The sequence below is a fragment of the Benincasa hispida genome, chromosome 1 (genome assembly GCF_009727055.1).
Source record: "Benincasa hispida cultivar B227 chromosome 1, ASM972705v1, whole genome shotgun sequence".
NCBI classification, from domain to species: Eukaryota; Viridiplantae; Streptophyta; class Magnoliopsida; order Cucurbitales; family Cucurbitaceae; genus Benincasa; species Benincasa hispida.
The window spans coordinates 34,745,833-34,762,941 of record NC_052349.1 but is presented as its reverse complement, the minus strand read 5'-3'; the positions used below and the strand labels follow the sequence as shown (position 1 = coordinate 34,762,941).

Below are 17,109 nucleotides of genomic sequence, written 5' to 3'. Positions count from 1 at the left end.
TTCACAGTTTTATCTCCCGAGTGAAGGTTACACATCCAAGAGAGAGAATCAGAGTGTATACACTCGCATAAATTTATATAATCTCCAATTTAACTCCCCAAATTCTACATTTCTCATTTGAACATTGTATTTGATTCCCATATTCAATACCATTTTTTATTTATTAAATGTCTAAATTTAGTCTTTGAACTTGTAATAAATCATAATAACACAGTCTCTTTTATTAGTTTAATGTTGTTGTTGTTTTATTATTATTATTTTGATAAGTTGATTATTATTTTAGAAAAAGTCTCGATTAGTCTTTCATCTAAATTTATTTTTCTTAGTCAGAAATTAATAAACTATTTTTAAAATAATAATAAAATAAAAAATAAAAAACTTTGTTCAAATACTAATTTTCAAAGTACAATATTCAAAATAGAATGAAATACAAGTAGAAAGACCAATTGATGAAAAGATAATTGAATGCACAATGCAAATCTTATTGCCCTTTTCTTCATTAATCAGTTAATGAACATATGGGTGGTATGATTACAAACCTTGAAATACAAATCTTACAAGATTAGTTACATCAAAATGGCTGTCTATTTGAATGTACCAAAGTTGTATTGACCCATTTGACAAATTGCTTTGTAAAATATCTTCCAATATGTTCAAAGACTCCAAACTTGGTCCTACAACTTAGTCCTCTTCTTCTTCCTCTCTTTCCCTTGGGACAGCCCCAAAATGTTGTACAAGAATGTCCACAACCAAGGGCACCAAGTCCTTACAAGGGACAGCCTTTTTGTACACATCTCCCAAATGTGAGTCACTCCCAATTCTCCCACCCAAGAAAACATCAACCCCTTCAACAGGCTTCTTATTCTCATCCCTTGCCATGCACCCCATGAACCCAATATCAGCAACCTGAACCTGGCCACAGGTATTTGGGCAACCAGTCCAATGCATTCTCACTGGTCGGGTCACCGTGACTCGCCGTTGCACCTCCTCAGTCACCTTCAAGGCCCTAGCTTTGGTCTCTATAATGGCTTGTCCACAGAATTGATTGCCAGTGCAAGCTACCAATCCTTTCATGAGAATTGGTGGTTCTGGTGAAAATTTGTCTAATAGAGGCTCTTTGAGTAAGGCTTCTACCTTTGCGTTTTGAATGTTGGGAATAATTATGTTTTGTTCTACCGTCAATCTTAGCTCCCCTGTCCCATATTCATCGGCTAGTCGAGCCAACTCGTCCATTTCATCAGCTTGAACTCGACCAACAGGAATGTGAAGTCCTACAAAGCTTAAACCTTCTTGTTTTTGTGGATGGACTCCAAAATAATCCCTTCTTTCCCATTGCTTCTTTACCAAATCCTCTGATGAGGCTCTCTCCAACTCTTGTCTTGGCATTCTCTTTACTACTTCAGCTCTAAATCCTTCTATGCCCTGTTTATAATCACATCACATAAACCAACACAAAATCAGCCATCAATGTAAGAAGAAGAAAAAAATCTTTCCTTTAATCTAAAAAGTTAAAACTTATTTGGTCCCAATTTCAATCCCAATAGCTCAAACAAACACACACAATCCAAAAACTGAAATCAATCCTTCAGAGCATATTTAATCACTAATGCATATACTTTAACACTCTCTTCCACTCGTAGGATTCAAGTCTAATTAGAAAGTAATGGCAATACCACCACAATTCTCCATTAGCTAGAAAAAGGAAAGATTCGTGGTATATAAGTGACCAACGACATTTTGAATTAGATTAACTTTTTCAGCAAAATCTAGGGGGGTGTTTGGACTCCAAGTTCAAGTGAGTAGAGTGGGCTATTATTTGGGGCTCCAATTATAATAGTTAGCGTTTACCACTATTATAACTTACAATTAACTACAGTATTACTATTTCAAATTCCTCTTTATTATGGCGTTTACTATTTCAACTCATCCTCTCTTTCTCAAACTATTCATACTAAAATAATTTACACCCCAAATGCAAACAATTATAATCCATCAACTATAATAACCACGAATTATAAAACCAACTCAGCACCTCAAACACCATACTTCAAATTCAAAATGGACAATAACATGTGAATCTAACTATAGTTCAATTAGTAAAAACTCTACGCTTAACCGAAAAATATGAGGTTTAAATCTACTACTCTAAAATGTTGTTGTGAACTAAAAATGGACAATATACTGATATGTTAAGGATGTACTTAACTATAGGATGAGACTTACGAGTTCATCGATGAGCCACATCATTCTACATTTCTGGCGGTTGCCTCTGGTGCCGAGGTCCCTGTAGGCCTCCAAGACGGCACCGCAGAGAGGGGCGACGTCCTCTTCGGGCACCCAGGCGTCGAGTGGCACCGCCTCAGCGCACCTCTTGGCGCTGAAGAACCCACCCACCAGCACATTGAACCCCATTCGCCCGTTCTTTGTGGCGGGCATGTATGCAAGGTCGTTTATGTGAGGGTGTTCGTATAGATCGTGTGATCCTATCACGCACACATTCCACTTTCTTGGCCTGTTCGTACACATCGCAGACAATAATTCTTCAGATCAGTACATACAAATTTGTTGATTCTTCATCTTCTTGGTTTTTAAGTTTAGGGATAATGTTTAAATTAGAGAGAATAAGGAGAATTCAACTTACAAATTGGTGAACGCAGGATTTCCAAGGGAATTTCCAGTGATGAATTGCGAGAGCAAATTGTTGTAAGGTCTTGTGTCAATGATCTCCTCGGGATCTATGCCGGCGAGGGGATTTCCAACCGGATTTCTTACGTTGTCCATTCCACTCTGTAGACTCGTCAGCCCAACTCCGGCCAGTCCCTTCAGAATTTCCGGCACGTCCGCCAGAACCACGCCGCGTATCTGCCAATTCTGCCGCGTCGTCACGTCGGCGCAGCCGTCTTTGCCGTACTTCCGAATTACACTGGCTAAATATCTCGTTTGTTCGCTTGTTGTCACCCCATTTGGCAGCTTTAATCTCATCATAAATCTCCCATCTTTTTGTTTTGAAAAAATCCCCACATTTGATTAGCATATTAATCTTAGAGAGAATTTTACCCAAATGAATAAATAATACATAAAAATAACTTTTTCAAGGTATTAAATTGCAAGAAAAGCATGTAACAAAAATTACAAGGATCGAGATCGAATTTCTACAACAAGTAACATGATAGTAATTATTTTAAAATTTATGTAGACTCTTTAAACAATTCATAGTAACTTTTAATTATTATTATTATTACTACTAGCACATAGTCACATAGCCACATGTAGGAAATACGCTTATTAGCTCATGTTCATTTTTTTTTTGGTAAGCTCATGTTAATTGTTATAAATATTTAGAAGGGTAAGCTTGTCATTTTACTTGTATCAACTTGTATATAAAACTAATTGATGCACTTTTCAGTCATGATTTTCTCTCAATTGAATCTATTGATCCTTCTTCCTCATGCTTTTCTTTAATCTATCAACATCTTCAACCCATACAAAATATAATAATATAGAAATTCATTCTCTTAATTAGAAACCATCCATTTCAGATTCAAACATGAAATAATTTTATAAAACAAAGCATCATAAGAAAATTTTAAAAAATTGACCCACTATCTCATCTATGCATTTATATATCAACAAGGTGTTACAGCTAATTTCACGCTTCTTTTTCTTACCCACTAAAAAAAAATGTCACATGAGAGAGTAAATTTTTTCTAAAAATGATTTTAGGGTGGAATGTATAAAAAATGAGTACATTTTAAAATGTACCTAAATATCATGTCTAAAGTTGAAGGTTTGATTCTCCACACTAGAGAATGTTAAGAGGTAATTTGAATGGAAGAAGAAAAAGGATATAAGTGGAAAGAAACTCACATTGATGTTTTCTTCTATGGAAAAGGCCAAGCCATTTGAGTCTAACATCAACATCATCTTTAGTAAGCTTAGAAGCATCAATTTCCTCCATTGACAACTTAGAAAGCTCTTCAATACCATTCTCCATGAAAAGCTTCATTGGCTCTTTCTCTATCTTCACTTTCTCTTGTGGATTTATCCCTTCTCTAAACTTCTCCTTCACCACCCAATACCCTTCTCTCTCCTCCACCCTAGCCTCTAGCCTTGACTCCTCCACCGCCACCTCAGCCGGAGCTGTTGTTACCGGCGCCACCGCCACCCTCCGCCACGCACGGCGTCCGGAAGCTACCGGAGGAGAGAGAAAGGGAGCTGAGAAAGAGGAGGACATGGTTGACAGTGCTCTAGTTTCTTTTTTCTTTTCTTTTATGAAGAGAGAAAGGGAGAGAGATTTGGAATGTGGAAATTGAAGGGGGAGAGAGAGAGAGGTGGGAGAGATTTTATGGACTCTCTTTCCCTATCATTTGAGGACCTTTGGAAGCCTTCAAAGGCCAAGTGTTTTTTTTTTTTTTTGGGTACTTAGGAAGATAGGTTCCCACAATTTTTTTTGTCTCTGTCTTTTTTTCCTTTTTTCTTTTTCTATTTTGGCCTAAGTTTTGGTTTTGGGTGGTTATCTTTTACCTTTTTCTCTACCACTCCTTTGAGAAGTGGCCACACAAGGATTGGATTATAGAGAGTGGGTGGTTTCTAGCTAGCTTTAGCTTGGTCAAAATCAACTTGTAATTCTATTCTTCAATAAAATGAAAATATTCAAGAATATGATTTAGCATCTGAATTATTGTTCAATTGTCCTTAGGTACTTCTTTTAGCTACTAAAATTTTTAATCATATATGGAATTTTCATGGTTAAGCTTTAAGTATCATGTATATGTGCCTTTTATAATTTGGGTCTTTATTTGTATCAATATTATTTTCAAAAGGTTCATTTTGGTTTTTATATCTTTATCTATCTTAGTTATGATACATTTTATTGGGATTTGACAAATATTAGAAGAGTAATTGTCTCGCATGTCCTAAAAGGTTCAAGTAAGTGATGAGTTCTAACCACTGTAAAAGGAATATATGGTTTTAGTTTCAAGTTGTTCCAGTTAGAAACACTTTAAGCTTCGGAGTGTTAACTCTAATTAAATTTCATTTTGTATTCTCTAGTTTGATAGTTGAATTAAAGGTTGTGAATAATATAAAAGCGTTAAGGGAGTGCTCTTGCAATTAGGATCGGGGAGAAAATTATTCTGTGTGATTGTAACAATCTTTTAGAGAATGAATTTCTTTTTAGTGGGTTGTGGTTTTTTATCTCAGTTTGGGATTCTCCCCATTAGTTCTTATGTTTCTTAGTTTTTTTTTTTTAAATTTCACAATTATTTTTCCACGGATTCCTACAATAGTAGCAAGAGATTTTTTCCCAACAAGTGATGTCAGAGATTTAGTTTCGTAGTTTCTTAATGTTTTTGTATTTTATGTGGTTGCAACATTGTCTAAGTTTTCGGAAAAGAATTCTTGAAACGTGCTACACTATTGTGTGGTGTGTTCACTGTTTGTAGATTTGTTAGGAATGAACCAGATGTGCCAAGCCTTATGAGTTAGTAAAGTTGGATGTGAAGAAATCTGACGGAATGATCAATTTTGACCAGTGACAAGTGCAAGTCAAAGTGTTGGAATGTCTTGAATCTAATATCTTGCACCTAAGGTGAATTCGTATTTGTCATATTTATATTATTTATTATTTTGACCCTAGGGTTTAGAGAAGTGTGTTATATAAACTCTCTAACCCTAGAGTTGCATCTGATTTGGATTCTGAATTTTCTCTCTAATAAAATTGTTCTCTCTCATCTATCTGTGAATGTAGTTAATCCACGGTTAGTGAACCATATAAATCTATGTGTTGATTCTCTATTACTTTACGTTTTCTTTTTTTATTATTATTTGTAGATTTTATAACACAAAGATGTGTTGTTACAATCTGGGTTACATAAGTGCTTTGAGGGAAGGTCAACCAATGGTATTCTTAAAGAGTTAAGCGATGATCGTGGTCTAATGGAGTCCAATGGTGATTTCAACAAAGGTTCAAAGAAAAAAGTCTTCAAACAAAAGATAGGTTGTTCGAATAGTTTAGGCACATGAAAAACATAGTACATCCGTCAAAGGACTCTAAATTAGATATTGGCAGTGTATTTCTCGTTAGGAGATACAATAACCTTTCACTGGAGAAGACGAAATTCATCCTTATGATATGTCTGTTTTACCATGATAGAGGATGTGATGTCAGTGGTTCCACAAATTTGCACAATGACATTGACTTGACAGTTATGCAAGGTGTGTGTGGTGGAAGTTATGTTGATGGCTGAAGAACTTTCGCGTGAGTCAAGTAGGTGAAAGTTGCACAATAGATTTCAGCAGGGTTTACCAACATGTGACAAAAAAAAATATCTGGAAGTAGATTATAGTTCTCTAATTGAGAATTATTATTGTCGATAAAGACAATGGATGCAACAAAAACTGAGGATTCTTCAAATATCTTTAGTAGAATTTTTGGGTTTTGGCAAAGTATTAGAAAAGTGTGTTTACTGCATCGGAAATGTTCAAAGAAGCAAGAGGCTCCAAGCAATATAAAAGGAGTCTACGACTTTGGTTTCAAGTTGTCCCAGTTAGAAGCCTTTAAACTTGAGTATGCTAACTCTAGTTAAATTCTATTTTGTTTTTCTTGTTTGAGAGTGAAATTAAAGAGATTTGAGAGAGTGCTCACAAATTTTCACAGCTTTAGTTTTTTTCTCCGAGTTTGGAGTTTTCCAATATTCCCTAGTTTTATTATTTTCTTCTAATTTCTCAATTATTTTGTTATTTTTCTAGGATAGCATTGAGAAGTTTTTTCCCTAACACTTTTGAAATGTTTGTTTTGAGCAATGTGCCTTAAAAAGGTGATCACTTTTGTCTATGTTCTTCGGCTTTCATTTATTTTGACTTTCAACTATTGTGTATTAGGAGTGTTCAAAAAATCCGATGATCCGAAAAAATCGATCAACCCAACCCAACCCGTGCGGTTTGGATTGGGTTATCAACTCATTTGGGTTGGGTTGGGTTCAAATAAATGAAAATTTTATGGGTTGGATTGGTTCATGTGTTCACCTAATATAACCCAAACCAATCCGAACCAACCCGAATTTATTATTAACTTTAAAATATATTTTTTTCTTACTTATAACACAATTATTTATACATATATTGATATTAATTTTATTTAGTTCCAATTTTTTTTAATAATTTATTCTTCAACAACTCTTAGAAGTAGTTTATTTACACTTTAGAAAGAAAATTTTCACTATATAAATTGAAATTGAGTTGTTAATCTTAATTCAATATATGAAAATAATTAAATTAGACTTTTACATTTGCTTCTTTTTAGAATAAATTTTAAATAAATTACCGATTAACCCGAACAAACCCAACCCAAATATTTCATGGTTGGGTTAGATTGGGTTCATTTTTTAATAAAGGTTATTTGGATTGAAAAAATTTACAACCTGAACAATTGGGTTGGGTTGAACACCCCTAGTAGACATTATAATCTTACTTATGGATTTTGTAAACATTTGAAAACATTGTTGCCTATATTTTGAATTAGACATTGGTCTTTCTTGTAAATTTTGGAGACTTTGTTTTGTTATAATAGATTTTGGATATCGTTCTTATGGATTGTGGGATCTTATATGTTTTTTGTTGGTGATTCCAAGCTTTTTTTAAGGGAACCAATGGAACCGAACCAACCCAACCCATTTTTATGGGTTGGTTTGGTTCGGGTTCATAATTTAACAAGGGTTAGTTTAGATTAAAAAAATACACAAACCGAATCATAGGGTTAGGCCTAAAATATCCCTAAACCCAACCTAATCCAACCCACGAACACCCTTATTGTGTATTGTATTTTTTTTTTTTTTTTTACTTTTAAAATGTCTATGTTAATATTTTGTACTTTAAAACAATTGCCATTATTTCGTCCTTCATTTCAAACTTCTACATATAAAAGTCTTACATACAATAAATACAATTTAATTTAAATTTATGACAATATTTCAAACTAACAAAATTGTAGTGTAATATTATGCTACATTTATGATTGCAAATGGGGGGAACAAAAAGACAAGTTATTCAGCAATTTTTAAAAAGTAGAGAGAGGTGAAAATAGATGTTTCAAACGTACGTTAACGAAAATAGACAAAAAGTCAAAAATAGAAATCATAATAACATTTCAAAAAAGTACATATTCAAAATTAACCAAAATTGAAAGTAAGAGTCTAAAATTAAGATGAGAACTTTAATTTTACACATTATTAGTTTAGTTAATTAAAGACCGAATTATAAAAAGATATTCATAAACTTTGTATTTTATCAAAAATATCCTTGAGCTTACCTTAAAAGCACTTCAAAATATTCTTATTAGTTTTAAAAGAAAATCATTATATTTTATTTAAAAAATATTCTTGAACTTTCAAAAGTTTAAAAATGTCAAATTTAAAATAAATAAATAAATAATCAAAGTGATTTAATGTTAGTATAAACGTAAACCTCTAACACTTCTTATTGTCACTGATTTTGTTGCTTCATGTTAACTCTTTCGACCTTTGTCATTTCTTCAATTAAGGTATATAGGCTATAGCAAGAAGAAAAAGAATAATAAACCACACGGACCTTAGGATTTAAATATTTTTAAAAGATTGTATGTTAGTGGTTGACTATGTATTAATACGTCACTTAAGTTTAATATACAAAAGTGAGACGTGTTGAGAATTAGAAACACATTTATTGATATTTAGACTACAATTATTTTGGACCACTAGTAGGAGGAAAAAGGAAAAAAAACATGTGCATTATCAAATTTGTCGTGATGAAGACTTTGTTGATCCTTTTTGCAATTCAAATTACTCTATTTATTGTGATTCGTTAAGATGATGAAAGTGATCGAAGATGGTATTACTTTGTCGATCCTTTTGGTATTTGATTATTTGTTGTTTTGCTGAGTTTTAGAGAAGAATTTTTTGAAATTTTGAAATTTTATGCTTTTAACTTGTGATTTTGGTTTATGTTTGGTTCCTAAGAAGATTTGTTTGAAAAATATTAGATAAATTGGAGAAAATGAGAGTAAATACTTGAAGAAAAAAAATGAAGGTATCTATATAATTGTTTTAAAATTGATTTTTGTCCAACTTAAGGTACCTTCAAAGAAAATTAAAGTTGACTAACAGTAGGAACATTTAAAAATATATATATATATATAGAAGTTAAGAATATTAATGTAACTTTTGAAAGTTAAAGATATTTTTTAAACAAGATATTAATAGTTTTCCTCCATTAACTAATTATGAGGGAAATTTTTAAGCTTTTCTAAAGTTTAAGAGTATTACTGAATCTTTTTTTAAAGTTCAAAGGTGTTTTTAAACAAAACATTAGCGAGTTTCCATTCAAAACTAATAATATAGGGTATTTGTTTTTTTTTTTTTTTTAGTTTAAAGATATAATATTCAAACTTTTAAAAGTTTAATGGTATTTTCCTTCCCAACATACAAAATTTGGGAACATTTTCTATAATTTAGGCCCAATTAAAATATAAATGACCTGTGTGCTGAAAATAAAACTACCCTATAATTCATAAGTTTATACATTTTTTTAATATACATAAAATTTTAATATTATAATACATCATTTGATGTTGTAAAATATATTAGAAGATTTTTGTTATTAGAAAGTACCATCTCTGTCCTTGCCTCATGTAGTTGACACCAATACATCACAAATTGAAATTATTATTGGTTCTTTTTCAATGAAACTTGGCCTCATATTGCTCAAAACAATTAAAAATATGGGTGGGGCTCATACATATGCCCATAGAAATTTTATATTACTAACTCATTAAATAACTCATTGCTCACAATATTTAATTTCATTCTCATCTTGTAGGTATAATGTCTTCATTTCTGTTTCCTTCCTAGTTAAGTCTTTGTAAAACCCAACTTAATTAATTTTCTTTATAAAGTCAAATATTCAAATTTATGCCAATATCTAAAAAGAAGTTTCTTATAAGCATTAGTTTTTGTTTTCTTTAGGTAAATCGATTAGGTAACAAATCGATTTAGAGATTTAAGTGATGAAAGTATTAGTAATGAGAGGATCTTTCTACACTAACTACATTATAGGAAATTCTTACTATCCATTTCTACAAATAGGAGAGAAGAATGTAAAGAAAAGAGGAGACGAGATGGTGAGATTTTTTTTGAGAAATTAAATAAAATTTGATTGAAAAACTTAAGTTAATGGGTGAAGGTAGATTTAATATATATCATCTAACATTCTTTCTCGCTACAATATGAAGAAAACTCAACAAGTGAAAATCAATATTAATTGGGTGAAGAAATAATTATGTAGGAATTTAAACACATGACCTCCTAGACTGATTGTTCTAATACCATCTTCAATTATGGATTGACCCAAAAATTTAAAACTAATATGTGAAGGCAAATTTAATATCACATCATCGAACAAAATCTTATGACTCAAACCAATAGGAAAGTTTTTTTTTTCTTTTATACGTTTGAATTTTTAACCTTTAAAAAAGTAAATAATATTTTAATTAATTGAAATGACACTTCAAATCAATTATCAAGGCTTGTTTTGATGATAATAATGATTTTTTTTTTAAATTAAGCCTATAAATATTAGTTGGACTTATTGATTTCTTTGTTTTTGTAGTCTAACATTTTTAAGAGTATTTTTAAAATCCAAGTCAAGTTTTGAAAACTTAAAAAAAAAAAAAAAAAAATAGAAACTTGTTATTGTTGTTAGATTTTGATTAAGAATTCATTTATTAACTTAATGAAGATGAAAATCATTTTAAAAAATTATGAGAAAACAAATATAATTTTAAAAATAAAAAATAAAATAATTATCAAAGCAAGCTTAATTTTTTTTTTTTGGGTTAAATTTTCTTAAGTTTTTTTATTGATAAATAATTTATGAGCTAGACTACAAAAATGTATTTACAAAATTTTGAATTTTGAATTTTGTGCGTAAAAGATGAAATACATATTTAAAAGAAAGAATGGGGTTTGTGGAAATTCTAATAATGTGGGTGACAAGTGGATAGATAAGTATGATTAAAATGATAGAAGGGAAAAGCAATAACCTTTCCAAGCGATGAAGGGTCGCGGCCTCACGTTGCCGCATCCTCTCATCAAACCGCCCGCCGCCTAACATGCGGCCTCTCCAAACCTAAAACATGTGGCCGACCCTCTCTGCTGTGCTCTCTATTAATCTTCTATGCCCACCGTTTACTTCTTTTTTCCCCCTTTATTAATTATTTTTTTATTTTTTTTTTAAAAATAACCATATATTTATAATTTTTATATTTGTTCGTTTTTGGTTTTCAATATTTGAGCTTTGGTCCTTGTCGAGGGGTACGGCCCAAAATCGCAAAATCCTACCCTACTTGTTGCCTTCCTTTGAATATTATTTGTTCAATTTTATAATGTCTTTGTAATGATTCATCTCAAGGAAAAAAAAAAAAAAAAAAAATCTATGGATTTAAGTGGGGGAATTCAATTTTAGTTTCTTCAAAAATGAGATTTTGGCTTTATTGCTAAACAACTCCTTCTATGTATCAAGGCTTTGGAAGGGTTAGTCAATCAAGCTAGACTAATCTTTTCTTTTCTAATTGAGAGGTGACTGAAACAAAGAACTTGATAGATCTCACTCTTGTGCTCGTTAAACTCTTGGTGTCGTCTTTTTTTGTTTTTGTAATTGATCTTGTAATCTTGCTGTCCATTCTCCGACACGAATTGTTGGTGGTAGTTTTGTTCTCCGAGTTTTTCCTTCTGCTGAGATTAGGTACATGCTTGTTGATAAGCTGATTACTCTAGCTGGATGTCCTCTATCCTTTGTGAGGACCTTTCTTGTTGTTAGTTGGTCTTTAATAGTTATTTAAAAGAAGAAAAGAACCTTCTAAGATGTATTTTTTCGTTTGGTTCATGGTTAAATTTTTTAGTACAACAAATGGAAGTAGGAAGAATTGAACATTCGATTTTAAAGGAAGTAATACATGTCAATTTTAGCTAAGCTATAATCATTTTGATATTAGATCATTGAATTTTGAATCATGTAGGCTGTATTAATTAATTTTTGGTTGAAATAGTGAAATGCTTTGTTTTATTTGTTGACCTTTTTTTAGGCGGATTATTTGATGACTTTTGAGATATTTATTAGTTTGGTTTATGGATGATCTTTTAATTTATCGAAGTTTAAAGTTTCAATTGGATGAAATAAGAGAACTTTTTAAAGAGATAATACTACTTTTTAAAGAGATAATACTACAAACCAACTTTTGTTTTGCTTTTTGGTACAAAATCCACTAAAATGAAATCAACCAAGATGAACAATGAACCAAAGTTAACTGGAGTAAAAGTGTTAAATCTCATAAATAGTCTTTATGGTTTGATAAAATCTCATAAATAATTCCTATAGTTTGATAAAATCATCAAAAATAATTACTAGTATAAGAATTATTTATGAAGATTATATCAAATTATAAAAAATAAACTATATATTAATTATATATTATAGGAACTAAATTCTAATTTTCTTTGAATAAACTAAATTTACAATTTAATTGGAGTTTAATGTATACATAGGTATCCATCAAATTCTATAATTTCTTTCCTACTTCAAAATATTTCGTTCTTATTAACTCCCAACACAAGGTTTTTTTTAAAGATAGAATGGGGAATCGATCTTTTAACTTCAAGGTTGATACATATAAGTACTATACGAGTTGAGTTAAAAGAAAGAACATATATTGATCTTAAAACCTGAGTGAAAAGTAATTTACAGAGACAGAGATCTCCAAAAGAAGATCATGAGGTATAGGGACTTACAGTGACAGGTTCCATATGTTAAAAGAAAAAAGAGGACAAAGAACATGCTGGAGGAAGAAAAAACAGCAACCAGCCACTGCCATACTCTACTTTCTAAAACTAAGCGGCAGGCAGCATCCACAACAAACTTGGCTTCTTTTTCCTTTTTCCTTTTTCTTATTTATTTTGGGGATATTTGACAAGTTAATGACACAGAATGGTTACAAAGGCAGCTATATCTGATCATCATCACCATTTTAGCCACCCAATGCAGCCAGGAACTTTCGCTTGCTTGTTGGATCTTCATGCAAGACCACAACGTCGTTTACTTTGTCAAACAACTCCTCCAATCCACGAACACCGAGGCTCTGGAAGTCCAAGCCTTTCTTGTATCGCTGTAGGTATATTGCCTCAAAACATCCTAAGAAGATTCTACATGAATAGCTAACTAGAATCTCCTGTAGCTCATGTTTGAACTGCTCGATACAGTGTTCTTCGTTGTTTCTGCATTGACCTGCTGATGTCTGATCCGTTTTTCCTACACCTTTCTTCTCATCGTGTTCTTCGAGAACCACTCTTTCTTCATCTGAGTATTCTTCTGATGAGCCCATGCCTGGAGTAACATCGGCAGTCTCCTCCAAAGTACCCTTACCTTTCTTATTTTCTTTCCTTGATAATATCAAAGGTGGGGCACTTGGGCATGATCTCGAGTTTCGAATGTAGACAGATTTCTTGTTGCCTTTGCCCTCCACAACAAGGGCATCTCCCATCTTCTTAAAAAGATTCACAAGCTTGAGTCCAGGTTCGGATGTGTACAGTGGCCTTCCAAAGACTCTCTGGTACTCAGCACGAACCTTCGTGACGGGTAAGCATCCTCCAGAAAGTTCTAGCAACTTAACCAACTGTCCCTTCAGAACATTTAAGTCTCCTGTCTGCGGCCACCAAGCAGACTCATTCTGGTCTCCAGATGAAACAACACCCGTTGGAACCTCGTTCAAACCACATGGGAGACTCTGTGACCTCAAAGTTGGAGGTACGCTAGGAACTGTCAAATTACTATTGTATTCAGATAGAGAATGAGATACTACTGAAAAATCCCTCACGTTGTAATAGCTCTGAGACACCCCTCTATAGACAATAGCTTCCTCTTCATTTTGGCCATCCAGATCGTCATTAATATGGCATCCCTTGAGATATCCAGAAATTTCGGCTGCTCCACCACGGTAAGTCAACGCTTTGGGGGCAAGTGCAAAGCCTTCACCACGAGCCACGGTGGGCCAGTCCCAAACGTACTTTCCCGCATTGCAGAGGGCAGATGAAACACCCACACCAGAAGGGATGACAAGTATCACATTATAACCTCGTTGACCTAAAATGTGAAGTGCTGGAGCAAAATCGACATCTCCAGATATGAGCATTATGGATGATGGAGGAGGGTTATCAAGGGCAAAGAGAAACATATCGACCAATATAGCCTTGTCGGCAGCATCCTTCCGACCATTTGGCACGTCAATTAGTTTTACTCCTGTTCTCTGACACCCTTCTCTCAGTCGTCTAGGAAAGGCATTGAAATCTCCATATGCAGAAAACATCATTACTGCTCCTTTTATTACAGGGTGCACACGCAAAGCCATTCTTATATTACCAGCTACATCTTCAGGGCGGACATCACTGGGAACCGGGCAATTCTCAATATCCCACAGGATGGCCACTGGACCATCTGGAGAACTTCGAGTTTGCTGATTAGGAGAAGCCTGAGAAACGTTCCTGTTTAAGTCTTCCATTTAGATTTTCCTTTGCTCCAACAATTCAGATTAAGCGAGCACTGTTTTTGACACATTTAGACAAGCCAAGTTATTATTTTCCTTCAGAATCAAATGTTCTTAAGAGGATTGACTAAATATAATGCACCAGAAGAAAAGATGGAACATCAGAAAGTGCCAAACTAGAAGTTATTCTTTTCCCTTTTCTTTCCTTTGCTAGGAAGTTTAGTACAAATTTCAAGAAAACAATTAATCCAACAAATATTGAAATTCAAAGTCACAGTCACCGAACCAGAACTACCCTGAACAATTGAATTAAACTGGTACGTGGATTTGCTACATAAGTACCCAAGTACATGGACTTGCATATATAAGATTATGGATTTGTTAAATCCTGCAGATTACATAAATGCAAACTAGTGAAACTCGCATTTTATACTACATTCTAACTTTTACAAACCCTCAAAAACTAAACTACATATAGGTAATACAGACTCAAGTTTCTCATTATTCGTTCATATGCAATATGCACAATCCAAACACAAATCGCATACACTCACAGCCTTCCCAACCCCAAATTTCAGAGACCGAAATTATTAAACCATGAGCCAAACATTCTTTAGGGTTTAAACACCACACCATGTAGAGCACATAATGGGGGGAAATTGCACATTGCATTACTATGCAAAATAGGTAAGCAGGCAACGAAAACTAAATACACTGTGCTGAAAATGGATACATTGCGCTGAGAGGTTGGCTTCTTCTTGTGTATTAGCAACTGCCTGAGCCATTTGGCCAGAATCTTCCTAACAGTTTATGCTTAAGGCTTGGTGAATTACATCTACCTATTCTCATGATTCCTATTTAATAATCTGAAACCCAAATCAGCCACTTCAATGAAATATAGCTTTCAAATTGTTGATCCACTCGTATGACAGCCAAGAAACAGAACAAAATTTTCAAACTTGGGACTTGGAGAAAAAAACTACAATTGACTGTCCTTAAATTATTGTCAGTTTAGTGCAGCTAAACATTTTGATCTGCACCAATTAAACTGTTTACTAGACATATCAAAATTGAAAGAATAGGGTAGAATTAGAAGATATTTCGTTGGACAGTATCTCGAAATCTCCAGCAAGATTTTCAAATACACAAAACCAAGACTAACAGCATTCCCAAAGCCCCATGAAAGCAGCTTCGTGGAGGGCAAAGAAAACGACAGAACAAATGAAACCGAGTTCATAGGTTAACCTATCCGATGATTTCCAAAATACAGACAACTCGAGCATCAAATTGAACACAACAATAACCAGAAAAAGTGATACCCAACCAGAATCAAGCGATAATTTCCATTGAACTACACGATTAGCACAAAAAAACCCAATAAAAATGTACCTCGTAATGATGCAAAAGGACCTCAGCGTAAGAGCAACCTCAGCTTCACTAAGATCCTGAAGAACAGAAAACAGAGTTCGTAAGAGATCTGAACGTAATCTTAAAGTTGCAGAAGATCCGTTGGATAAACGAATTGAAGAAAAATGAGGAAAAGCAGGGGTCAGATAGAGAGAGGGAGATGAAGAGTGCGGTGTGTACCTGACCTGAAGACGAAGAAAAGGAGCTTATGGAGAGAGAAAGTTTCGATTTTTATCTTCGACAAAAAAATCAGATTGTGGGTTTCTTAAGTTATTACTCATGGAACTCAAATTTTCCACACAGCTTTCCTTTTTATTCTTTTTCTTTTCCTTTTTTTCTTTTTTCTTTTCTTTTTTTCTTTTTTTCTTTTTTTTTCCATTTTTTCTTTTTTTTTCTCCTTTTCCTTTTACTTTATCAATTTCTATATCTATGATATATTTTTATCCATTTATATCATAGATAAACACGGATAGACTTCTATCGTTCATCAATGATAGATTTGTATCAATTTTTATCCCTTATAATCACAACTATAATTAAATTTTACTATTTGTATAAATATTTTTCCTTATTTTTCTACTTTTGAAAATCTACTATTTATGTATGGATGTTATTTTGGCTAAATTATTATTCTTGTTATTTTTAAATCTCTTTTGATATGTCCATATTGTTTTAACATTCACCATTAATCTTTTATAAATATTTTAAAACTACTATAAAATATAAATTCATTAAAAATTTGAGACTAATTGAAATGTGGAATGATAGAATAGTGTGGTGACGTTTCAGGTTCAGTTTCCACTCTAGATGATCATCTAATTGTTTAAAGTCTCAGATTTAGTCTATCAATTTTAATCACTGATTTATGCATGACAAATATTATATTATAACATTTTTTTTTTTTGTGATCACTAAACATATTTATAATGTCAAATGAGCTAATTTCTTTTTTGGCATATTGTAATAGTTTGTTATATGGTTGGGATTTGAAACTTTTCTACTTTTGTACAAAATAAACCACACCATTATTATTTGATAATTCATTCCTAGAGTTTAGAGATTTGATTTAACTGTCACATTTTGAGCCAAATTTTTAATTTAATATCACTCAAATAATTGTCAGAATTGTTTCTCTT

At 32.7% G+C, this 17,109-nt stretch overlaps 2 protein-coding genes across 3 annotated transcripts; both read right to left on the bottom strand.

Moving 5' to 3' along the window:
- Window positions 1-458: 458 nt before the first annotated feature.
- LOC120084937 (ferredoxin--nitrite reductase, chloroplastic) lies at window positions 459-4,389 on the bottom strand. Its single transcript, XM_039040751.1, has 4 exons — window positions 3,868-4,389; window positions 2,642-2,996; window positions 2,224-2,512; window positions 459-1,422 (listed from the first exon to the last, which is right to left on the bottom strand). Exons 1-4 carry the CDS (start codon window positions 4,232-4,234, stop codon window positions 682-684), a joined length of 1,752 nt encoding a protein of 583 aa, XP_038896679.1. The 5' UTR covers window positions 4,235-4,389; the 3' UTR covers window positions 459-681.
- Window positions 4,390-12,715: 8,326 nt separating this feature from the next.
- LOC120086981 lies at window positions 12,716-16,260 on the bottom strand. Of its 2 annotated transcripts, none has more exons than XM_039043820.1 (3): window positions 16,154-16,260; window positions 15,956-16,011; window positions 12,716-14,622 (listed from the first exon to the last, which is right to left on the bottom strand). In XM_039043820.1, exon 3 carries the CDS (start codon window positions 14,579-14,581, stop codon window positions 13,055-13,057), a length of 1,527 nt encoding a protein of 508 aa, XP_038899748.1. In that variant the 5' UTR covers window positions 14,582-14,622; window positions 15,956-16,011; window positions 16,154-16,260; the 3' UTR covers window positions 12,716-13,054. The 2 variants fall into 2 exon arrangements, with proteins under 2 accessions (XP_038899748.1, XP_038899755.1); XM_039043827.1 differs by having other exon boundaries at window positions 16,159-16,251.
- Between the last annotated feature and the right edge of the window lie 849 nt (window positions 16,261-17,109).